This window comes from Heptranchias perlo, unplaced genomic scaffold (assembly GCF_035084215.1).
Source record: "Heptranchias perlo isolate sHepPer1 unplaced genomic scaffold, sHepPer1.hap1 HAP1_SCAFFOLD_70, whole genome shotgun sequence".
NCBI lineage: Eukaryota > Metazoa > Chordata > Chondrichthyes > Hexanchiformes > Hexanchidae > Heptranchias > Heptranchias perlo.
In genome coordinates this window covers 1,020,384-1,045,612 of record NW_027139729.1, presented here as the reverse complement: position 1 = coordinate 1,045,612, position 25,229 = coordinate 1,020,384, and the positions used below count along the sequence as shown (strand labels likewise).

At 46.9% G+C, this 25,229-nt stretch overlaps 2 protein-coding genes and 1 non-coding gene across 11 annotated transcripts in view; 1 reads left to right on the top strand and 2 right to left on the bottom strand.

The window, feature by feature from the left end:
• The window catches only part of LOC137318393 (zinc finger protein 3-like), a 626,361-nt gene that overhangs the window by 594,733 nt on the left and 6,399 nt on the right, over positions 1-25,229 (top strand). For 2 of the 9 annotated variants that reach the window (XM_067981290.1, XM_067981291.1), the window contains exon 2: positions 25,004-25,083. The exons of 4 other annotated variants lie outside the window; for them this stretch is intronic. The gene's annotated coding sequence lies outside the window, so the exon portion shown is untranslated. 3 more of the 9 variants (XM_067981288.1, XM_067981287.1, XM_067981289.1) reach the window with 3 other exon arrangements.
• On the bottom strand, positions 15,780-16,958 carry LOC137318353 (zinc finger protein 623-like). Its single transcript, XM_067981239.1, has one exon. The coding sequence runs from the start codon at positions 16,788-16,790 to the stop codon at positions 15,780-15,782; it is 1,011 nt and encodes a 336-aa protein (XP_067837340.1). The 5' UTR covers positions 16,791-16,958.
• On the bottom strand, positions 20,416-20,487 carry trnag-ucc (transfer RNA glycine (anticodon UCC)). Its single transcript has one exon. It is a non-coding gene; the product is annotated as a tRNA-Gly (tRNA).

Here is a 25,229-nt window from a genome sequence, read left to right as displayed (position 1 = left end):
GAACTCGCTGCGCTCAGAAAGCGCGATTCGCCTTTCCGTGCGTAATTCTGTTGAAACTTTTTTTGGAGATGCTGGGGATTGAACACAGGACCTTGCGCTCCACCACTGAGCGATATCCCCAGATAAAATGCTTTTTTAAACAGGGGAAGAAGAACTGATTGTTCTCATTTTATGAGACCATCCAAGGTGGGTATGCCAGGTGGTAGATTATTTCCAGTTTCAAAGAAGTGGAAGTGTCCGGGGGTATGCTTCTGACAGGCAACATGTCAGAGTCCATGAGGAAAGGCATCATCATCCTCATCTACAAGCGGAAGGGCGAGAGGGAAGAAATCAGAAATTAGGCACCCGTTTCCATGCTAAATGTTGACTACAAGATTCTGTCTGAGGTCCTCCCAACCGGCTCTGCTCTGGAGCTGCTGATCCACCCGGATCATACCTGTCCTGTACCTGGCAGGAAGATGCCTGATAGCCTGGCACTACTCAGTGATACGATCGCCTCCGTGCAGGATGCGGGGTGAACACCTGGCTCATCAGCCTGGACCAGCAGAAGGACTTCGACTGAATATCCCACATGTACATGATGGACGTGCTCTTTAAAATGTAGTTTGAGGAGGCAATCTGCGATTGGATCCGACCGCTCTACACGGAAATCTATAGCGCAGTCCTAATCAATGGTTGGGAGTCCGAGAGCTTTCCATTCACATCTGCAGTCAAGCAGGGCTGTTTCTCTCTGTGGTCTTGTTTGTGTGTTGTATCGATCCGTTTGCTGCATCCATCAGGAAGGTCGCAGGCATGGGGGAGGGGGGGGGGGGGTTGGTGACGATCCCAGGCAGTGGAGGCTCTCAGGTTAAAGGTTTCCGCTACATGGACGACGTCACCGTCTTCTGCTCTGATCAGCGGTCGGTTCACAGACTGATGGGCATCTGCGACTGTTTCGAGCTGCCCTCGGGGGCTAGAGTGAACCGAAATAAAAGCGAGGCCATGTTATTTGGCAAGTGGAGGCCAAGTCCTTTGTCCCCTTCACTGTTAGGTTCGACTATATGAAGGTGCTGGGCATGTGGTTCGGGGGGTCCCTGGCCTGCACCATGAAACGGGGAGAGCGGGTCGCCAAGTCCAAACAGAAGCTTGTTATGTAGGTGGGGCTCTCCCTCTCCATAACCAGCAGGGACCTGGTGATAAGGTGTGAGGTACTCGCAGTTTTGCTCCACGTGGCCAGGGTCTGGCCCATACCCCGCTGATCCGCCGTCACAGTCACCCGAGCTATCTTGCACTTTGTCTCGAGGTCCAAGGCAGAACTTGTCCGCAGGGACACCACGTCCAAGACCCCAGACAAAGGGGGGAAGACTGTCCCCAAAACTACTCTGATGCTGATTGCCACCTTTGTGTGTGGCTGCCTGTGGATATGTGTGGAGCCCCAGTACGCAAACACCAAGTGTCACTACGTGCTGCGTTTTTACCTGTCCCCCACACTGAGAAGGCTGGGTCTGGCCACGCTGGCCGAGCAGACGAAAGACGTCTCGGCCAACTGAACCGTAATCCCCCAACCCCACCTGTCCCAGGTGGAGAGGATCCTGACGACCACAAGGCCGCCAGACAGTGGGAGTCCTGCAGGTAAAGGAGAGGGTGGATCTGTTCCAGCAGTTCCCCGACCAGACGGTCGATGCCATTTGGCAGAATGACTCATTGCCAGAACTGACCAACCGGCGCCAGGATGTAGCCTGGATGATGGTGAGAAGGGCCCTGCCACTGCGGTCCTTCCAAAACTCACGCAATCTCAGAACCACCGCGAGCTGCCCTCGAGACTGCAGCAAGGAGGAGACCATCGTCCATCTCCTGGTGGGCTGACCCTTGGTGCAGAAGATGTGGAGACAGATGTATTTTTATCTGTCCGGGTTCATCCCCAACACCTCAGTAACACAGGACATTGTGCTCTCCGGGCAGTTCCCCAGGACGCACACCAAGACAGAAATCAACTGCTTCTGGAAAACCATCAAGTCGGTGAAGTTGGCCCTTTGGTCCGCCCGAAACCTGCTGGTCTTCCAGCTGAAGGAGCTGTCCATGATCGAGTGTTGCCGACTGGCACACTCCAAGTTCCAGGAGTACGTGCTGAGGGATGTAATGAAATGAGGTGCGGCCTACATAAATGCTCTATGGGGAAAGGCCACTGTATAAGGCCATTTCACATTGTATTGTACAGCATGTATTCGAAGATATGTACTGTGATTTGAATTATAATAATGAGGTCATTGTGTGAACGATCTGTATTGTTTTGAACGGTAATTGTGATTTACATTGAAATGTGTATATCCTTAAATTTTAAGAAATGAAGTATACTTTGAAATTTTAATAAAATCTTCGGGCACAAATACACAAATCACGAAAAGTAGCGACGCAGGTTTAAAAAAGGCAAATCAAGCACTGGGATTCAATTCTAGAGAAATAGAATTGATAAGCAAATAAGGTACGTTAAACCTGTATGAAGCCTTGGTTAGGCTACACTTGGAGTATTGTGCACAGTCTGGTCACCATATTATAGGAAGGATATAAAGGCATTGGAGATGGTGCAAAAAAGATTCACAAGGATGATGCCATAACTGAGAGGTTATCCTTATCAAGAAAGGCTGAACAGGATGGATCTCTTTTCTGTAGAAAAGAGAAGACGAGGGGTGACCTGATAGAGGTCATTAAGATGATGAGGGAGACGAAAATTAGAGGTCATAAATATAAGATAGTCTCTAATCAATCCAGGAATTCAGGTGAAACGTCTTTACCCAAAGAGTGGTTAGAACGTGGAACGCGCTACCACAGGGAGTAGTTGAGACAAATAACGTAGATGCATTTAAAGGGAAGCCACATAAGCACAAGAGGGAGAAAGAAATAGGGTGTCCTGAAAGGGTTAGATGAAGTAGGGAGGGAAGAGGCTCGTGTGGAGCATAAAAGCTGGCATAAACCAATTGGGCCGAATGGTCTGTTTCAGTGCTGTAGTTTCGATTTAACTCAATGTACTGTTTTGAGGGCGGTGGAAGAGCAGTCGGACCTGGGGGTGCATATTCACAAATCTTTGAAAGTGGCAGGGCCAGTTGATAAGGTGGTTAAGCAAGCGTATGGGATACACGGGTTTGAACATAGGGGCATTGAATACACAAATAGGGAAGTCATGTGAAACCTTCACAAAAAGACTGGTTAGGCCTCAGCTGGAGTATTGTGTACAGCACTGAGCATCACACTTTAAGAAGGATGTAAAGGCCTTGGAGACGGTACAGAGGAGACTTACCAGGGTGATGCCAGGGATGAGTGACTTCAGTTATGTGGAGGGATTGGAGAAGCTGGGATTGTCCTCCTTAGATCAGAGAAGGTTAAGGGGAGACCATGAGTGGTGTTCAAAATAATGAGGGTTTTTTATAGAGCAAGTAGTGGAAACTGCATACTCTGGCAACTGGATTGGTAATCAGAGGTAATAGGTTTAAAATAATTGCCAAAAGAATAGAGGGGAAATGTGGAGCATATTTTTTACACAGAGGGTTGTTAAGCACTGCCTGAAAGGATGGGGTCCCTTTTAGAGACTGTCTTCGTGTCAGAGACTCAAAATTCATACTTTAACTGGGAAACTGCAGGAACAGAGTGAAACGGGTTTACTTGTGTCCCTGGATTCAATGCACATTGTGGAGAAATCTGTAAAATTTATAATTGAATCGGCAGGAGTGAACATGGTCAATACAATTATATGAAAACTGTAAATGGAGCCGCTCATTGTTGGACCAGTCCTTTCTGAGCACAGCTTTTAACTTTATTCCTGAGAGAGGTCTCATTAAGACAAGGTTCTGAACTTTGAGATGTTTGTGATATATCCACGTCATCACTTACATTTGGGCAAAGCTGCTGAAGAAATTTGTTTGTTCAAATGACTGTAACTAATAGCAATGATCAGGGGTATAACCGTGTCAGTGGAGATTTACCCCCTGTATAAATCAGGGATCGCTGTAATGAATCCACACAGAGTGCCTGCCGGAGCTGCGGTTTCCAGGCCAACAGACATTACTGCTTCTCACAGAAATGGGATATTCAATAATGTATCAGATAGAATGTATTTATTATCCTGTCCTTGCAGCCGTTGGAGTTCCAGGTAAGCCATTATCTCAGCTGTTCATGGTCTAAATCGGTATTAACTCTGCTGCTGTACTTGGCATTATTTTTCTCCCATCGTGTATTACACAGTGGACTGTTCTGTTCTATCAGTTGATCGATTGTCCTAAGTCTCTGCTATTGTTGTCTTATAGCAGCTGCATTGTATGCCTTATGATCTTGTATATCCAACCCTGGCATTGTGACTGGATTATTCTCTGTACTGACTGTATTGGAATCAGGTGTCTGGGCTAAGAGCTGGTCTCAGACCATCAGGAGTTGTTCACAGTTTCATGTTGTGGAACTAACCTGTCCTGGAATATTTTGTCATCAATGTGTTTTCAGTGATTGATAATGAGACAGCTCACGGTCACGGTGTCACAAGGAGGCGGCGCAATGTCCTCCCTCCCCGATAACATGGTACGGTTTAACAGGGATTTCAATGTATTATTGGTTATCACTGTTATGAAAGATAATTTCATTGTGTGTGTATCTGACACCGCTTCAGATGTCTGGCTACTGAACTGAGTTTGTTGCTGATTCTTTCACATCTCATTCTCTGCTTCACTGTCGATGAATTCACTGTAAAATGCAATGTTTTGAGGTTATGTTGTATCAGTTTGCACTTTATCTGTTGGAATCAGGAGCCTTTCTATTTATCCGTGGATTATAAGTGGCAGCGGTGATGTCGGCGTTTTGTTCATTGAACAATGCCGCCATCTAACGCTGTACTTTATAATTACAGGAGAAGGAATTTCAATTGTTGTGAGCTGTGTCTGGAAGAGGGTTTCAATTCTGTTTATTCCATGCATTGTAGGTGAAGTGAACAGTGCAGGTGATCAGGTGGAGATTTGGATGATCTGTAGAAACATTAAACTGTTCACAGAGGCTTCACCATTTAACAAACTGACACTAAGAACAAAATCGTTTGAACACGGGGCTGGTGAAGGGAAAGCAGGCGCAGGATGTTCGGATTTACTCGGATGTGAAAAGGGGCATTGAGGAAGAGAGTAGAGAGAGTGCGGAGAAATAGAGAGGAGCGATTGAGAAAGAAACTGAGCAGGAAAACGAGAGATAGGGGGAGAAGGAACAATAGAAAAAGAGAGACAAGGAGAGAGATACACAGTCAGAGAAGGAGAAAGAGGGGAGAGAGAGAGAGCAGCAGCGGTGTGAATAATTCATCGGAATGAACTGCTGAAACTTCCAGTACAATTATCAAGTGGAAATGTGACTTGAATTTTTTATCAGGATGTTGTCAGATTGTGAGAGTTTTATTGTACTCTCTCCGGGTGTGTTTATCACTATCAGCTCCTAGTTCTGTTTATGTGAATGTTCCTTTTACTTGTTTACTGATTGAATTCATAAACATAATTGAAATGTATTTAAAGAATAGGATCAGTGATTTCTTTATCGCTTTGAATTATGGGGATATTGTATTCCAGAAGCTATGTGTCAGTTTTATTCAATAAAGAACGAGGCGAATTCAATGATTGTGTTTTAATGTAATTTTAGTTGAATATGCAAATTAAATTTATTGAACACATTATGTAACCAACGAACAGTTCATTGACACCAATAACCAAAGAAATTAATGGTTGAATTCATGAATTGGATTGTGTGAGCTGGACCTATAGATTAGATTTCCTCCAACACCCTCCTGCAGTCTCTCCCTGTGAATCCCAGCCTCTCCTCCCACGGCATCGAATCCTCCATTTCCTCATCCGTTCCCTCAGTTCATTCGCTTTCCCAAACTATCAGCTACTGATTCCCCTCCAGCTCATACATGTCCTTTTCCTTGGTCTCCCGCCCAAACGCACTCGCTCGCTCGGCCTCCAGTTGCCTCTTCTAATCCAATCCGAAGCTTCAAACTCACCCCCACGGATCTTGGTCTTTCCCGTTTTGTGCCAGCTCCAGTCGGCTCTCTCCACCCAGAGCAACAAACCTCCCCCTGTCCCCTCACCTTCTCGTCCCTCGCTCACTTTCCCGTCCATCTGGAGCCCATATCCGGATTTAACCTGTTGGAATCCCGGTGTTTAAATCCCTCCTCCCTTCCCCACTGGCACTGCCCCCTCACTCGGCCCTTCCAGTGGATCTGGTGCTCAGTTTATTCACTCTCTGTATCAATTTCCCAATTCATTATTGATTATTGTGTTTAAAAACATTTATCTGTCCGAAAGCGCTGCCCAGGTTAATGAATCAGTTTCCACCGTTTGATGCAACAACAAAGCTGGAAATTTTACACCAGACCCTGTCACACTGCCGCCTTGTCTCCAGGTCTGATCAGTAATTTCTCTCCTTCCGTTTCTCTCTCTTACAGTTAACTTGGTGGCGATTGTGATCCTGTCCCGAGGAAAGTGCGGTCTCTCCAAATGTATCACTCGCTACCTGGTGGGAATGGCGGCGGCCGTTCTCCTGGTCGTTATCACTGATGTCATAATGTGGCGCATTGTTGATATTTATTTCCCAGTTTTATTCTTGAACATTACCCCCGTGTGTCGTCTCATTGAAATACTGAGTTTAATTAACACGGCGGCCTCTGTCTGGTTCACTGTCGCTTTCACCTTTGATCGATTTGTGGCCATTTGTTGTCAGAAGCTGAAAACAAAATATTGCACCGAGAAAACGGCGGCTGTTGTTATCGGGGTGGTGAGTGCGCTGAGCTGTTTACTAAACATTCCCTGGTACTTCGTATTTGACCCGGAATATATAATGGACAATGTACCCCGGGGTTGTGTCTTTAAACCGACCTTTTTCACTTCACCCGCATGGGCAGCTTTTGACTTGTTTAATCTTGTGTTAATGCCTTGTCTCCCATTCATTCTGATTTTGCTTTTCAATGTTCTCACCGCCAGGCACATTTTAGCGGCCAGTAGAGTCCGCAGCGGACTCCGGGGCCGCAGCAATGGAGCGAATCACAAGGATCCAGAGACGGAGAACCGAAGGAAATCCATCATTTTACTCTTCAGTATATCAGGCAGTTTTATATTGTTATGGAGCGTAGCAGTTTTTTATGTTATCTGTCCACGTGTAACCAACGCCCAGTCCTATACGGTCAATGACATTGAGTCAGCCGGATTCATGCTTCAACTTCTCAGTTCCTGCACCAACACGTGTATTTATGCTGTGAACCAGACTAAATTCAGAGAGGAGTTGAAGAACGGGGTGAAATACCCACTGAATCTAATTGTTAGATTAGTTAAATCATAGAAGCACCTGATGACTATTCATTCGAAATTAAACAAAAGGTCTTTGAAAGAGATTCTCACGTTTGTCGATGTCGTAAGACGGACGGTAATGGATTAATTTACATCAATGAATTCACTAAAGTGACTGATATCAATCCAATATTTTAGATTAATTTGGAAACACCAGACAGGAATTATATTTTCCCCATCAAATGCGATGTTGTGAAATAATACAAGATGTGATTCTAACATGAAATGGTTTGCTGTTATTAATCTGGAAATAATATGTAAGGAATCTTACAAAACCAGGTTATAGTCCAACAGTTTTCTTTGAAAATCACAAGCTTTCGGAGGATTTCTCCTTCGTCAGGTGAAGTGTGGGATTCCTTGAAGGTTACCGCATATATAGTCAGAGAACAATGCCTGGTGATTACAAATAATCTTTCCATCTGCCCGTTGGAAAGGCAATCAAAGTGTTCAGACAGAGAGATATTACATACAGGACCACCGAATATACAAACGGCCAGAACAAATGACAGAGAGAGAGAGAGAAACATCCGAAAGGAACAGAAAGAGAGAGAATGACCCGTTATATTAAAAACAGATAACATTTGTTCGCTGGTGGGGTTATGTGTAGCGTGACATGAACCCAAGATCCCGGTTGAGGCCGTCCTCATGGGTGCGGAACTTGGCTATCAATTTCTGCTCGATGATTTTGCGTTGTCGTGTGCCTCAAAGGCCGCCTTGGAGAACGCTTACCCGAAGATCGGTGGCTGAATGTCCTTGACTGCTGAAGTGTTCCCCGACTGGGAGGGAACCCTCCTGTCTGGCGATTGTTGCACGGTGTCCATTCATCCGTTTTCGCAGTGTCTGCATGGTCTCGCCAATGTACCATGCTCTGGGGCATCCTTTCCTGCAACGTATGAGGTAGACAACGTTGGCCGAGTCACAGGAGTATGAACCGTGCACCTGGTGGGTGGTGTCCTCTCGTGTGATGGTGGTATCTGTGTCGATGATCTGGCATGTCTTGCAGAGGTTACCGTGGCAGGGTTGTGTGGTGTCGTGGACGCTGTTCTCCTGAAAGCTGGGTAATTTGCTGCGAACGATGGTCTGTTTGAGGTTGGGTGGCTGTTTAAAGGCGAGTAGTGGAGGTGTGGGGATTGTCATAGCGAGGTGTTCGTCGTCATTGATGACATGTTGAAGGCTGCGGAGAACATGGCGTAGTTTCTCCGCTCTGGGGAAGTACTGGACGACAAAGGGTACTCTGTTGGTTGCGTCCCGTGTTCGTCTTCTGAGGAGGTCTATGCGATTTTTCGCTGTGGCCCGTCGGAACTGTCGATCGCTGAGTCGAGCGTCATATCCCGTTCTTACTAGGGCGTCTTTCAGCGTCTGTAGGTGTCCATCGCGTTCGTCCTCTGAGCAGACGAAAAATCGCGTAGACCTCCTCAGAAGACTAACACGGGCCGCAACCAACAGAGTACCCTTTGTCGTCCAGTACTTCCCCGGAGCGGAGAAACTACGCCATGTTCTCCGCAGCCCTCAACATGTCATCAATGAGGACAAACACCTCGCTATGGCCAACCCCACACCTCCACTACTCGCCTTTAAACAGCCACCCAACCTCAAACAGACCATCGTTCGCAGCAAATTCCCCAGCTTTCAGGAGAACAGCGTCCACGACGCCACACAACCCTGCCACGGGAACCTCTGCAAGACATGCCAGATCATCGACACAGATACCACCATCACACGAGAGGACACCACCCACCAGGTGCACGGTTCATACTCCTGTGACTCGGCCAATGTTGTCTACCTCATACGTTGCAGGAAAGGATGCCGCAGAGCATGGTACATTGGCGAGACCATGCAGACGCTGCGACAACGGATGAACGGACACCGCGCAACAATTGCCAGACAGGAGGGTTCGCTACCAGTCGGGGAACACTTCAGCAGTCAAGGACATTCAGCCACCGACCTTCGGGTAAGCATACTCCAAGGCAGCCTTTGAGACACACGACAACGCAAAATCATTGAGCAGAAATTTATAGCCAAGTTCCACACCTATGAGGACGGCCTCAACCAGGATCTTGGGTTCATGTCACGCTACACGTAACCGCACCAGCGAACAAATGTTATCTGTTTTTAATATATTGGGTCATTTGCTTTCTTTTCTATGTTTCTGCCTCTCTCTCTCTGTTTTTTTTTTGGTGGTTTGTATATTCGGTGGCCTTGTAGGTAACACCTCTCTGTCTGCACACTGTGATTGCCTTGGCAATGCGCAGTTGGAAAGATTGTCTGTAATCACCAGGTATTGTTCTGTGATTTATAAATACGAAGGGTTCGAGGATTTCATTTCCACAACATTCACCTGAGGAAGGAGGAAGCCTCTGAAAGCTTGTGAATTTCAAATAAAATTGTTGGACTATAACTCGGTGTTGTAAAATTGTTTACCATTACTTTTACATCATCTCGTCTCCAGGGAGCTGAGCTGAACTACAGAGAATGAGAGAGGCAGTTACTTTCATTGTATTGTGCCCTCTCTAAGTCCCTCCACATCATTGGAAGTCAGAAGGTTAAAGTTTACACCCATCACAGTCCAGGGCTCTTCCAAACAAAAGACCGAATTAAAGAGGGAAATGTGTCTCGTGCCCGAATCACTGATTGGCCCGAATCACTGATTGGCCCGAATCACTGATTGGCCGCCTTGTCCACCGAGACCCTCGAGTTCCCACCAGCAGAAGATGTTCAGAGAATTTTTACTGACCCGGATCAACAAAGGTTTAAATCTCATAGAAAGTAGTCAGATTCTAAATTTGAGCCAAGATAGTTATATAAAGGGGTGGTTCAAGGGAACTTCAGATGAGTGTAAATTGAAACGCTGCAGCTCTGCCTGTTACACCCACAAGCCGTGTAATCAAATTGAGTAAGTTTGGGGATTGATACCAATGGCAGTTATCGTCCCAACACTGAGAAGTTTGGGTCTGGCCACGCTGGCCGTACCCCACCTCTTGTCGTGAAGTTAACCCTTTCTACTACAAGATCATCAAACAGTGGACGGCACAGAACATTTTGAGTGTCCTGCAGGGAAAGGGGAGTGTAGATCCGGTTGGTCAGTTCCCCGACCAGACGGTCGGAACCATTTAGAGGAACGTTTCATCGCCGGAAGTGACCAACAGCCACCAGGATGTAGCCTGGATGGTGATAAGAAGGGCCCTCCCAGTGCGGTCTTTCCTGCACACAGTATCTCAGCGCTGCCGTGAGCTTCCCTCGATGCTGCAGCGTGGCGGGATCATCGTCTATCTGCTGGGGGACTGGCCTTCCCTGCAGTACGTGTGGAGAGCGATGAGTTGGTTTCTGTCCTGGTTCATCCCCAACAGCTCTGTGACACAGGGCGCTGTGCTCTACGGGCTGTTTTCCAGGACGCAAACTGAGACAGATATCAACTGCTGCTGGAAGATAATCAACTCGGTGAAGGAAGCCCTTCCAGCTGAAGGAGCTGTCGACGACGGAGTGTTGACGAATGGCACACTCAAAGGTCGAGGAGTAAGTGCTGTGGGACATATTGAAGTGAGGAGCGGCCTATGCAAAGGCTCGATGGGGAAAGGCCACCTTGTAAGGCCATTTCACTTTGTATTGTACAGCATGTATTAGAAACTATATACTGTGTTTTGAATTGTAAGAATGGAATCATCGTGTGTAGAATCTGTGCTGTGTTGTTTTGAATTGTAACCGTGGTATTTACATTGAACTGTGTGCATCCATCAATTTAATGAAATAAACTAAATATTGAAATATAAGAAAAGTTTCCGTCTCACTGCGTCAATTGGTTAGTGAAGAGTGGAAATATAGCTGGACGGCAAAGATGTGGGGAGTTCCACAAAGAGCACCGATTGCAGGCACCAGGTGAAAAATAGGAGTATTGTCTCAATAGTGGGAATCTAGGGACTGTAGAGGAGCAAAGGGGTTTGGGTGTCCAGGTACACCAATCACTAAAACTAGTGCACATGCACCAAAATAATTTGAAGATCCCAATTTCTAGCCTGTAATATCCCAAGGTACCGCGATCAGATACTTAGCCAACTCTCTGGAATTTGCTGATACAATCAGGCCCCACTGCCTCCCTCGCTGGTCCATCCCATACATCCAGCACCCTCTGCATTAAAAAAGTGACATTCAAACATTCTGCTCATCCTGTGCCCCAGGTACAAAAGACGAATAGTGGCAGGAGGACCCAGACCATCAGCCTGATGTGAGTTTGGACATTTCAGCTTTTAATTCCGAATTTTTCATTTACAGTTTTTTGCTTTTTTTGTTCAATTCTATTTTGATTTCATTCTTGCAGATTTTGCATTTTTAAACAAATTCTGTGCGCAGTGAGTGTTGACTCCGGGTCCTTTGATTGACAGCTCTCCCCTCCCCCCATGCTCCTGGGCTGACTCCTCCCATCACGTGACAGGCGGCGGCGTCATTCACATTTGCGCGCTGATGTCACGACGCGTACGTGCCGCACCGGCCCCAGGGACGCCGCGCATGCGCCGCGCTGTCGCTGTGCCGCGTTCCCCTAGCAACAGGCCGACGCCGGGAGGATGAGGATGGCGTCCTCGGGCGGGCGGGCGGGCGGGCGCTGCTGTGGGCGGAGGCAAGGCCGATAGAGGGAGGGCCCGCACCCGGGAGTGGCCTGAGAGGGGAGAGCAGGGGTAGAGGGGGGGGGGTGCGGGGGAGACGGGCGGAGTTACTCGGGGCCTCCTGCGGGCCCCGTGAATCTCCACTCTGTCAGCGCCCGGTGTCGAGCTGGGCTCGGGGGGGAGTCACTCTCCCGCCTCCCCGTCAAACGGGCCGTGGGTCGGAGCCCAAAAGTGAGCGAGAATCAAACAGCACAGAGAGAGGCCGCTCGGCCCATCGCGCCTGTGCCGGCCCTGTGAAAGAGGCCGCTCGGCCCATCTCGCCTGTGCCGGCTCTGTGAAAGAGGCCGCTCGGTCCATCGCGCCTGTGCCGGCCCTGTGAAAGAGCGATCCCATTAGTCCCACTCCCCCTGCTCTTTCCCCACAGTCCCGCAAATTTCCCCCCTTCAAGGATTGAGCCGATTCCCTTTTGAAAGTTATTATTGAATCTGCTCCCACCGCCCTTTCAGGCAGTGAATTCCAGATCAGAACAACTCGCTGCCTAAAAACATTCTCCTCATCTCCCTCTGGCTCTTTTCCCAATTCCCTTCAATCTGTGTCCTCTGGTTACCGACCCTCCCGCCAGTGGCAACAGTTTCTCCCCATCGACTCCATCAAAACCCCTCCTCATTTTCAACCCTTCGATTAAATCTCCCCTTAACCGTCTCTGCTCTAAGGAGAACAATCCCAGCTTCTCCAGTCTCTCCCCGTAACTGAAGTCCCTCATCCCCCGTACCATTCGAGTCAATCTCCCCTTAACCGTCTCTGCTCTGAGGAGAACAATCCCAGCTTCTCCAGTCTCTCCCCGTAACTGAAGTCCCTCATCCCCGGGACCATTCTGGTAAATCTCCCCTGAACCTTCTCTGCTCCAAAGAGAGTAATCCCAGCTTCTCTATTCTCTCCACATAATTACTATCATTTATTAAGTGGGTTGTGCTGGGTATCTGGAACTGTAATTCGGTGAGTTGAAAGCAGTGGGAGGATAATTCTGCAGATTGATTTTGGGAGATGGTGAAGACGGCGATCGTGGATTCAGACAAAGGAGGGAGGTGGTCTTTGAGACCGTCCGTGCTCTGTTGTAAGATCTCACTGTGTGTCTTGTTCCAGCCGTTCCCATTTGCACCTGTGACCTGACTGGCGGAGTCTGCGAACTCGCTGGGCAGTGAACCGTAAGTTTCTGCATTGGTTCCCGATCCGGCATCGTCTCGATTTTAAAATCCTCATCCACGTGTTCAATTCCCACCATTGTCCTCTCCCCCTCCCTATCTCTGTAACCTCTTCCAACCGATTTAATCTTCACCGACAACCGCATGTCACTCCAACCTATCATGGATTCCACCCCACCCATTTATCTCCACCATGTATACTGGAAGAACAGTCAGTGCTGGGACAGTCAGTCCTGTGAGACATGGAGTCAGTGCTGGGACACTCAGTCCTGTTATACACACGGTCAGTGCTGGGACACTCAGTCCTGTTATACACACAGTCAGTACTGGGACACTCAGTCCTGTTAAACACAACGTCAGTGCTGGGACACTCAGTCCTGTTATACAAACCGTCAGTGCTGGGACACTCAGTCCTGTTATACACAACGTCAGTGCTGGGACACTCAGTCCTGTTATACAAACCGTCAGTGCTGGGACACTCAGTCCTGTTATACACACCGTCAGTGCTGGGACACTCAGTCCTGTTATACACACCGTCAGTGCTGGGACACTCAGTCCTGTTATACAAACCGTCAGTGCTGGGACACTCAGTCCTGTTACATACACCGTCAGTGCTGGGACACTCAGTCCTGTTATACACACCGTCAGTGCTGGAAGACTCAGTCCTGTTATGTTCACAGTCGGTGCTGGGACATTCAGTCCCTTTATATATAAATACTGTCAGTGCTGGGACACTCAGTCCTGTTATGTGCACAGTCAGTGCTGGGATTCTCAGTCCTGTTATACACACAGTCAGTGCTGGGACACTCAGTCTTGTTATACACACAGTCAGTGCTGGGACACTCAGTCCTTTTACATACACCGTCAGTGCTGGGACACTCAGTCCTGTTATGTACACAGTCAGTGCTGGGACACTCAGTCCTGTTACACACAATCGGATAAATAAATAACTGCAAACAAAGAATGAAATCTCCAGGACCTGATTGTTTCCACCCCAGGATATTAAAGGAAACGGGTGGGGAAATTGCAGATGAATCAGTCATAATTTCCCAAAGCTCTCCAGACTGAGGAATTGTGCCTATGGAGATGAAATTTGAAAACCTCACTCCGTTATTTAAGAAAGACGGGAGGAAGAAACATGGAAAATACAGACCTGTCAGTTTAAGGTCAGTTGTGGGGAAGTTACAGGAATCTATCATCAGAGACAAAATGATTGAGCACTTGAACAAGTCTGAGCTGATTCAAGAGAGTCAACATGGATTTAAGAAGTGCAGGTCATGTCTGACTAATCTAGTTGGATTTTTTGAGGTAACTAACAAGGTGGACAGGGGGGTGTCCATGGATGTTGTCTATGTGGACTTACAGAAGGCATTTGATAACGTTCAGCACAAGAGATTAATAGAATAAATAAAAATACACAGAATTGATAGTGACCTTGTGACTTGTGTTGGAATTGGTTGGGAGGTCGGAGAAGAGAGTAGGGATAAAGGGAACGTTCGTTGAATGGCGGGATGTGACAAGTGGTGTCCCCAGGGATCAGTACTGGGGCCTCAGCTTTTCCCCATATTCATCAATAACTTGGATGAAGGAATAGAGAGTTGTAGATCCAAGTTTCCAGGTGACACTAAGTTAGGAGGCACAGTAAGTGGTGTAGATGGGAGCAGGAAGTTACAAAGAGACAGTTTAAGTGAATGGACAAACTGTGGCAGATGGAGTTCAATGTGGGGAAGAGTGAGATCATTCACTTTGGAAGCAAGAAGGAAACATTGGAGTATTTTCTTGAAGTGAGAGATTGGGAACGGTGGAGGAGCAAAGGGATTTGTGTGTCCATGTACACAAATCACTAAAAGCTAGTGCACAGATACAAAAATAATCACAGACAAAAGGAATGTTGGCCTTTATCTCGAGGCCTGGAATACAAAGGGGAGGAAGTGATGCTTCAGTTCTACAGAGCCTTGTTCAGAGCCCATCTGGAGTACTGATCCTCACCAAGGAGAAATTGGCCTTGGAGGGGGGACAGTGCAGATTCACCAGAATGACACTGAGGCATGAAGGGTCAAATTAATGAGGACCGGTTGTATTCCCTTGGTTTGCATTCCCTTGAGTTTTGAAGGTTGAGAGGTGATCTGATCCAGATATTTAAAATTATAAAGGGATTCGATAGGGTAGAAATACAAACTATTTTCTCTGGTGGGGGAATCCATAACAAGAGGGCATAAACTTAAATTTAGAGTTAGGGCGTCCAGGAGTGAAATCAGGAATCTCTTTCCCACACAAGGGTAGTGGAAATCTGCGCAGGCTGATTGAAGTGGACCCTGTGATATAATAGAATTTTCTGTCCTTTCAGACTTGGACATCTTGTTGATCCATCTTTTAAAAAGGTGGAGGAACTCAGTTCTAAGATGGATTCCACTCACTTCATCACAAGTCCTCAATCACCTTCTCTTATCATCGAGATATCAAGGACTAGAAACACTGTGTTTCAAGGAAAGCTGATTTATTTGACACTTGTACAGAATTCTAATACTGCTGTCCAGTGAAATGGATTATTAACATCAGAAACAGCCCCCAACTGCCAGAATGAACACGGTTCAGTCCTGGATGTGATTAACAGCAGTAATAACAGCAGAATCCAACCCCTGCAGTCACATGTGAACCCGCTGGTGTATAAGGAGACTGGATGACAGAGTGAATCCCTTCCCACACACGGAACAGGTGAACGGCCTCTCCCCAGTGTGAATACGTTGGTGTCTCAGTAGATCCCTTGTTATTTTAAAGCTCTTCTCACAGTCAGAGCATTCAAAAGGTCTCTTATCAGTGTGAACATGTTGATGTTCAATGAGGTAGGATGAACGAGTGAATCTCTTCCCACACACGGAGCAGGTGAACAGCCTCTCCCCATTGTGAATATGTTGGTGTGTTTGCAGGTTGGATGACTGACTGAATCTCTTCCCACACTCAGTGCAGGTGAACGGCCTCTCCCCAGTGTAAGTGTGTTGGTGTGTCAGGAGATCCTTTTTTCTTTGAAAGCTCTTCTCACAGTCAGAACATTTAAAAGGTCTCTTATCAGTGTGAACGAGTTGATGTGTCAGAAGGCTGGATGAATGAGTGAATCCCTTCCCACACACGGAGCAGGCGAACGGCCTCTCGCCAGTGTGAATTCGCTGGTGTCTCAGCCGGTGGGATGATCGAGTGAATCCCTTCCCACACACGGAGAAGGTGAACGGCCTCTCCCCAGTGTGTACTCGCTGGTGTATCAGTAGGCTCGATGACTGAGTGAATCTCTTCCCACACACGGAGCAGGTGAACGGCCTCTCCCCAGTGTAAGTGCGTTGGTGTGTCAGCAGATCACTTTTTCTTTTAAAGCTCTTCTCACAGACAGAACATTTGAAAAGTCTCTTATCAGTGTGAACAAGCTGATGTTCAATAAGGCTGCATGACAGAGTGAATCCCTTCCCACACACGGAGCAGGTGAACGGCCTCTCTCCAGTGTGAACTCGCTGGTGCGTCAGCAGGTTGGAAGACTGAGTGAATCCCTTCCCACACTCAGTGCAGGTGAACGGCCTCTCCCCAGTGTGTCTGCGTCGATGAGTTTCTAGCTGGGACGGGTAATTGAATCCCTTCCCACAGTCCCCACATTTCCATGGTTTCTCCATTGTACGGGTGTCCTTGTGTCTCTCCAGGTTGGACGATCAGTTGAAGCCTCGTCCACACACAGAACACGTGTACGGTTTCTCCCCGCTGTGAATGGTGCGATGTTTTTTTCAGGTTGTGGAACTGGTTAAAGCTCTTTCCGCATTCAGTGCACTGGAGTTTACAAAAGTCCTCACTGTGAATACAGAATAGAAATTCAGAACAGGCAATTCTAGTTTCTATGGAACATTCTTCCTGCTCATTCCCCCAGACTGTAAATCCCAGTCTCACACACTCACCCTCCTCCCTCTGCTGAAACCCAAACCCATCGCACCATCTCCAACATTTGGGTTGGGTTGGAGGCCTTGAATCTGAGTTGGGAAATATAATTGGAGAAACATGATTCAATTTAGAAAGTAAACTATTCAAAATCAAATAACATGGATTATTGTAATTAATATAGTCCTTTCACGCCTCGTGGGAAAGAAGTGATGTCTGGGCTGCGGATGAGTGTTTGCGCCCGGTTACACAGCGTGTCCCTCTCTCTCCGCTTCAAATTCGCTTCCTTTGGCTCACGGCCTCATTCACGCATCCAGCTGACTGCAGCCCTTTAAAGCTCCTCTGGAGTCATCCTTTGTTTATTTACTTGACCCATTGCCACCCACCTTGCCTTGCACCTTCATCCCTTTTTTTGCTTCATCACTCCTGCCCTCCACCCTATCACAGACCTTCCTTTTTGTTCTTTCCCTCCCCGCCCCCTCTTTCCCTGCCTCTCTCCTTGCTTAAAAACTGTTAATTCTTTCGCTTCTTCAAGTTCTGACAAAACCTTAACACTAATCTGAAACGTTAACTCTGTTTCATTCTCCGCGTGATGCTGCCTGACTTGCTGAGGATTTCCAGCATTTTCTCTTTATGTTTCACATTTCCAGCATCCGCAGTCTTTTGCTTTTGATTGGTAAACCTCGCCCTTTGACACACCACCACAGAAATATCGGCAAGAGGGTTTTACAATGGCGATAATCTTACCCAAAATGCCCCGCGCGGTAGAATACGGTCTATCTCAATTCAAAGGTAAGCAGCGCGCAGGCGCGGGAAGGGCCAATGGCCAGAGCATGCGCGGTGCTGGTCCGAGACACTGAGCGGGGCCGAGCGGAGTCTCAGCAACACCGAGTGCGGCTCAGAACCCGAATCAGAGCCGGGGGGACCGGCGGACGGGCGGCCCGGGTGCCCTGAGCACCATTCCATTAAATCCCTCATCCAGCGCCTCCCTCGTCCCACCCGCCGCTTCCCGGTTTCTTCTCCTGTTTCCACCGAGTCCGACTCGCGACAAACTGCAGGAGCGAAGCGCTCCCAGAATGCAGGGCGGGCCTGGGGAGCATGCGCAGTCTGATCGCGAAATGAGTGCCTTGGCGAGATGGACGGGTTTCTGGGGCGCGGGGGATTGTGGGGCCTCCGGCCGCCATTAGTCACCGGGGGTCGGTCAGTGTTTTTTTGCCGGCGTCGCGCACAGAAGCGTTTCTCGAAATACGGACTGAGGAATTGAGGGTCGGTTTGCTGAACAGACACTGACCGTACAATGTGGAACAGTGTTTCACAAACATTTTTCCTCGTGACCCAGTGGAAAGAAAACACTTCCCCCAGGGATCCAAAACAATAATATCTTCCGGCTGGAGTTTTCATCAAATCCCAATAAAGGTCAGTCCATGCTCTTCACTTCATTTCAAGTAATAACTAAAATTAGACATCGACGTTACTTGAAAAACATTTGAAATATTGTGTCAATACAGTAAATAAAAGTTCAGGTTGAGTTTCACTTACTTAATGTGACGGATGTGTCTGCCTGTTGTTCATGATCTCGTTCCAATCTGGATCACAAGATGAAAGCGCTCCACGCATATCAGGCACGGTTGAGTCGGTTTCTTTCTCTTGTTTTTAACCTTCTCAAAGTCGAAAATCCCAGTTCGCAGATGTAGGTTTTTGTGAACGGCAGGAAGAACGGAACACTAATCTTACTTACAGTGGATAATCTTTGAAAGCACTGATCCAAAAATAAGACAAACTGAATGACTTGAGGCGTGTTTTCAGTGCGCTGTCACAGGTGAGTCGCACCAGCCCGTTTTCTTGATCAGGCATCAAATTTAGCTTCATTATAGATTCAGGATTTTCGAAAGCAAAAGGATCTTTCACCCAACGCTTTTCCATCGAATTTTCAAATCCCTCTGCAGGGAAGTAGTGACTAAAATGGTCAGACAGAGCAGCGAAATGTAACTGTCTGACACAGTTCATTTCATTCCCTTTATCTTCGTCGATACAGTTCTCTCCACCCCAGAGGGTTGTGGATGTTCAGTCGTTTAGTGTATTCAAGATTGAGTTTGATAGATTTTTGGACAAGACAATCAAGGGATATGGGGATCGGGCAGTTAAGAGCAGATGATCTATTGAATGGCGGAGCAGGCTCGAGGGGCCGTAAGGCCTACTCCTGCTCATATTCCTTATGTTCTTATCCTGCCAGAGGTGCGGTGCCCAGAACTGAACACAATACTCTAAATAAGCTCTAACAAGAGCTCTGAATAACTGTGACATAACTTCCACTCATTTTTATTTCCTGTCCCTTGAAATAAACATCAAAATACCATTACCATTTTAACTTATTTTTGCACCTTTTAGTGAATTCTGTACTTGGTCTCATTAACCCTCTGCTCATCCACAGTTCCTAGTTTCTTGCCCTTTAGAAAATACTCTGATCGATCTTTTTATGGTCCAAAGTGGATGACCTCACACTTCCCCACGTTGAACTCCATCTGCCACAGTTTTGCCCACTCACTGAATCTATCAATGTCCCTTTGCAACTTTCTGCTCCCATCTATAATGTTTACGGTGCTACCTAACTTAGTGTCATCAGCACACTTGGATATAAGGCTCTCTACATAAGAATATAAGAAATAGGAGCAGGAGTAGGCGATACGATACGCGAGCCTGCTCCGCCATTCAATCAGATCATGGCTGATCTTCGACCTCAACTCCACTTTCTCGCCCCATCCCCATATACCTTGATGCCATCAGCGTCCAAAAATCTATCGATCTCAGCTTTGAATATATTCAACGACTGAGCATCCACAGCCCTCTGGGGTGAAGAATTCCAAAGATTCAAAACCCTTTGAGTGAAGAATTTTTTCCTCATGTCGATGCTAAATGGCCGACCCCTGATCTTGATACTCTGACCTCAAGTTCTTGACTCTCCAGCCAGGGGAATCAGCCTCTCCGCATCTACCCTGTCGAGCCGTCTAAAAAATTGGCACGTTTCAATGCGATCATCTCTCATTCTTCTAAACTCCAGCGAATATAGGCCAATTTTACACAATATCTCCTCATTGTACAATTGCAGCAAGTCCTTATTACTCTTATATTGCAACACCGTTGCAATAAAAGCTAACATATCATTTGCCTTCCTCACTCTCGTTAGACCCTTGGTAGCTCACTATTTCCAGTATATTTGTCATCTATTCCTTCTATAGGAAAAATAAATTAACGTTGAAAATATTTTGCTGTAATTCTCCCAGTTTATGTTTTGGAAACAATATCCAGCTGAACTGCAACAAATTCGATGGCAAACTTAATGATGGAAATAATTTAATAAGAATACTGAAATGCGATGGCCAGGAATCGAACCCGGGTCAACTGCTTGGAAGGCAGCTATGCTCACCACTATACCACCATCGCTGACAATCAGGGATGATCAAATTGCTCTCAAACATCAGACCCTGAACAGACACTGCAGGCTGTTGGATTTTGTTCTTCATTGAAACTGGTTTCTGACGGATCCTTTCTCGCTCTGTTGCAGTTCCCGTTTCCGCCCAGTAGATGTCGCCAACCCCCCAATCAATGGAAATTACACAACAGCCAGTAATTCTTCACCTGATATCGGACTGAAGAGACAGTCGATACCTGCAATACTTGACCGGCTGGAAATACATTTTGCCGCAGCTCACATCAGCCATTGAGTAAAGTTAGATAATTACATTAAATCATTACAGAGACCTGAATACCAGCTGGGCACGAATGGCAGTTTAATATTCAAGTCTATAAGATCTTTCGAATGGTCAGGGAAATAGGGAAAGGAGGAGGAGCAGCAATATTACTAAAGGACAATATTACAGCAGTTCAAAGATAGAATATCAGTGAGGGTGAGCGGGCAGTGTAAACACTCTGAGAGAGACCCAAGGAGAGCAAGGTTCATGTAGTTGATGCAATATATTTGGATTTTCCGAAGGCCTTCGATAAGGTAATGCATTGTCCACTCATGGCTAAGTTCAGAGCACGTGGGTTCAGGGACAGGTGATAGAATGGTTTGCAAGCTGGCAACAAAACAGAAAACAGAGAATAGAGGTTAAGGGTAGTTACTCAGATTGTCAAAAAGGTGGGAAGTGGAGTTCCACAGGGATCGGTGTTAGGACCACCGTTCACAATTTACATGAACAATTCGGGACTCGAGAATCGGAAGTACAATTTCAAAATTTGTGGACAACAAATTGGGCGATGCAGTTAATACAAAGGAAGAATGCATCAAAATGCAAGAGGACATTAATAAAGTTGCAGAATGATGAATAAGGAGGTCACACACTGCTTGGATATTAAGAGTCTAAACGGGCTAGAGGAGCAAATGGATCTCGTGGTACAGATATAAAAATTACTGAAAGTAGCGACGCAAGTTAATAAGGTCACAAAAAGGCAAATCAAACACTGGGATTCATTCTAGAGAGATAGAATTGAAAATCAAAGAAGTTATGTTAAAATAGTATGGAACTTTGATTAGACCACACTTGGAGTACTGTGCACAGTTCTGGTCTCCATATTATATAAAGGACTTAGAAGGTGCAAAAAAGATTCTCATGATACGAGAAATGAGAGGATATTCTTATTGGGAAATGCTGAACAGAGTGGGGGTCTTTTCACTCGAAAAGAGAAGGCTGAGGGGTGACTTGATAGAGGTCTTACGATAGGGTTTCATAGGGTAGACATAGAGAAAATGTTTCCACTTGTGGGGAGTCCAAAACTAAAGATAATAAATATAAAATAGTCGCTAATAAATCCAATAGGGAATTCAGGAGAAACTGCTTTACCCAAAGAGTGGTTAGAATGTGGAAAATGCTACCACAAGGCGCAGCTCAGGCAAATAGCACAGGTGCATTTAAGGGGAAGCTCGATAAACACATGAGGAAGGAAGGAATCGAAGGGTATCCTGATAGAGTTAGATGAAGTAGGGAGGGAGGAGCCTCGTGTGGAGCATAAACGCCAGCACAGACCAGTTGGGCCGAATGGCCTGTTTCTGTGCCGTAGTTTCGATGTAACTCGATGGAAAGGCTCTTTTCAGAGCCACCCACTGTATTTGTGAAAGGGCTGGTTACTGTCTGAAGGGAGACGCTGATATCATGCTACCAGCGTGGCTTTGAGCTGCTTTATTGTCGTTGTAGCCGAGATGAGGTATTAATGGGACTGGAGTCAGGGCACCGACCACAGTCCGGTAATTTAAATGGTGACTTATGGACCCCAGTCTGCACATCACCAGATTTCTTGTATTTATTTGAAATACTTGCCATGCTGGGCTCGTAAAGCATCACCAGAACTGCTCGACTAACCTTTCTACATCTGTGGGATTCAGCGCTTCGCTCCCTTTCTGTTCTATTTTGTTAGATTATTTACATAACGCATTAAACACACTGGGGAATCATTGAAATGTAACTCTGTACAGAAACAAATAACAGTGAATTGCCTGGTGCTCAGGAGATCAGAAACATTACTCGCCTTTCGTCGTGTTGACGAATGAACCGAGTTTAGAGTCCAGCTATCCGCTTTGGTTCCATATGGGGGATTGAACAGAGAGGGAGGGAGCGGAGGAGACAGTGAAAAACAGAGCAGAGAGCGGCCTCTGATCTTCCAGCTCCACCTCCAGCTTTCTCCATCCGCCAATTTCAAACCGTTTATCGATAATAGAACCGAAACACAGCGCTCCGCACAAACCCTTACAGACTCGGGCTTCATATTCAAAGATTTCCAGAAATCCGGAGCTTTTAAATAAGCCCCGTTGCAATTAACAGTCAGTAATATTCCTGCCTAAATACAGTCCCTTCGTTAACAAGTCAACCCGCCTCCTTCCATTTCAGTCCCAGACCCGATTCTATCTCCCCACACATTCCCTCCCAGACGGGTTCAGCAGTTCACAAACACCTTATTCCAGCTGATGTTGAGAATCTCATCTGTTGGGGTTTGAGTTATGATGCGGAGTTTCTCCACCAGTGTTATCTTCTCACAGAGACACTTGCCCTCAATCTGTGAAAAGATGATGACCTTGAACTGGGACTGGAGCCGAACACATCCCCAGTTACAGTGAGGCCCGGCCCGGACATCCCATTCTCTCTGTTTTATATCAGACAATATCACACCTTCATGTCCAGCACTAGAGAAAGACAAACATACACTGTCAGTCTTACACTTCCTATCAGTGTGTTCATATACAGCACCAGAAAGAGAGATAAAGCGAGACAGATACGGTGAGAGATAGCGCGGAGAGACACAGTGCCAGAGTATCAGTTGCAGACTGAGCTGCAAAGCGAAGTGTTATCCAGAAAGATCCCATTGGAGAGACAAAAGATGCAATCTCATCTCTCACTGATATTGGACCAGAGGCAGACACACTATTAATCCAACCCTCAGTTAAGAGAGTGAAAAAACAATGGGCCACATTTAACCCTCTCTTGCCTGTTGTACTATATTCTGTTTTGCAGCACAGGGACGTTCGGTATTACTCTCAGTCATCGAGAGTATCACTCTGATTAAATTAATCTGGGACTTCTGCTATCGGATATTAATCCTACATGGTCCCGACAAACACACCGACTCACTCTTTCCTCCATTTTTTTCCAGGATTGGTTTGAGAAATCCTTCCTCCAGTTTCTTCCTCACGCGTCAGTTTTATCAGTAAAGAGTCCAAGAATGAACAGAGCCCATTGGCTCATTTCAGAGCCGCCCACTTTATCACTGAAAGGCTCTTCACCATCAAAAGATGCCGAGAGAAACAGCAGGGATGGAAACATCTAGTTTAATAGTTAGAGATTGTAAAGTCAGTCTGGATTCCAGCGTTAGGCACTGGTGGAATCCCATCTGTTTTCCATTGTGGTGCCTGTTCCTGCACTGCCTGTGGACCCCATTCCCTCTGACCTTTCCCCCAGACCCACTTCCTTTGCTCAGACTCTGAAAAATTCCAATTGGGGAAAGTTTCCATCGATTTTTGTATTGGGAATTCAACCAGATATCTGCGCATGCGTGACTCAGCCCCGCCCCCAGCGCTGATTGTTGGTGAGCAGAAGAGCGCATGCGCGCTCCCCTCCCCCAGCTCGGCCTGTGGGCGCCATTCCCTCAGTGAGCGGAAGAAGATGGTTTAAAACAGCCGGGAATGGAGAGATCACGGCCCCCGGGGGAAGGGAGCAAAGAGCAGCCTCGTTACAGCAGCTCATCGCTTCGGGACCGTGTCCGCAGATGGGCTCAGAGATCGGCATTGAGTCCGGGGGAAGGGCAGGGGGAGTCCGGGGGCTGTTTGTAAGAGGCGGAGTGGATCAGGAACTGGTCCCGGAACATGGAGTGAGCGGGGGAAGGGAGAGGTCATTCTCGGGCTGTGTGTGTCCAGGGTGTGTCCAGGGTAAGGGAGACAGAATGGGAAGAACCTGCTATTTAAAATCATTGCTGCTTTCTCTCCCCAAATCAGTGGTGAATGTTCCTGGATCAGTTCCAGTCTCACCCTGTTACTGGACAGTGAACAGTCAGGATGTGGGGAGTTATACAAAGAGCATCTATTGCAGGCACCAGGTGAGAAGTGTGAAGGACACATTTTAAACAGCGGTTGCTTGGTTTCGGGTGAACGGTTAGTCCCATGTTAGAGGAGTTGAGAAACCTGACCGGTAAAAAGGTCCCTGCCCCATCGGGTGGTCCCATTCACGGACCAGTGCAGGGGTTGGGTTGTGTCTGGATGTCACTAAATTGTTTTAAAATCGTCGAACACACCTGGTGTGCAGAAGCTGAATGCTGCAGCACTGCAGTGGAGTCAGACACAGACACTGTTTGTATCACTGGTTTTCATTTGTGGATATTCATAATAATCATTAACAGAGATATTAAACTGATCACTTTTGTATTTTCTACCTCACCTGTTCCTGAGTAACAAGAGATAATTTTCTTTCTACAGGCAAATCCTTGAAGGATCCACAATGAATGTGATGTTTCCGAGGCACAAGGAACAGTGCAGCCAGCTCCTTCTCACACACAGTAAGTACATTATCACACACACAGAGCACGGAGACACAGTCAGCTCATCAGCTCCACAGTCTCAGACAGCAGAAGTCTTCAGTCCCACACTGATCCCAAGACCCAGAGACACATTTTCAATCTAACTGTCAAACAGAGCAGGTGAG

Coding starts and splice junctions, on each gene's coding strand:
- LOC137318353 (XM_067981239.1), bottom strand. CDS start 16,790: ATGGAGAAACCATGGAAATGTGGGGACTGTGGGAAGGGATTCAATTAC.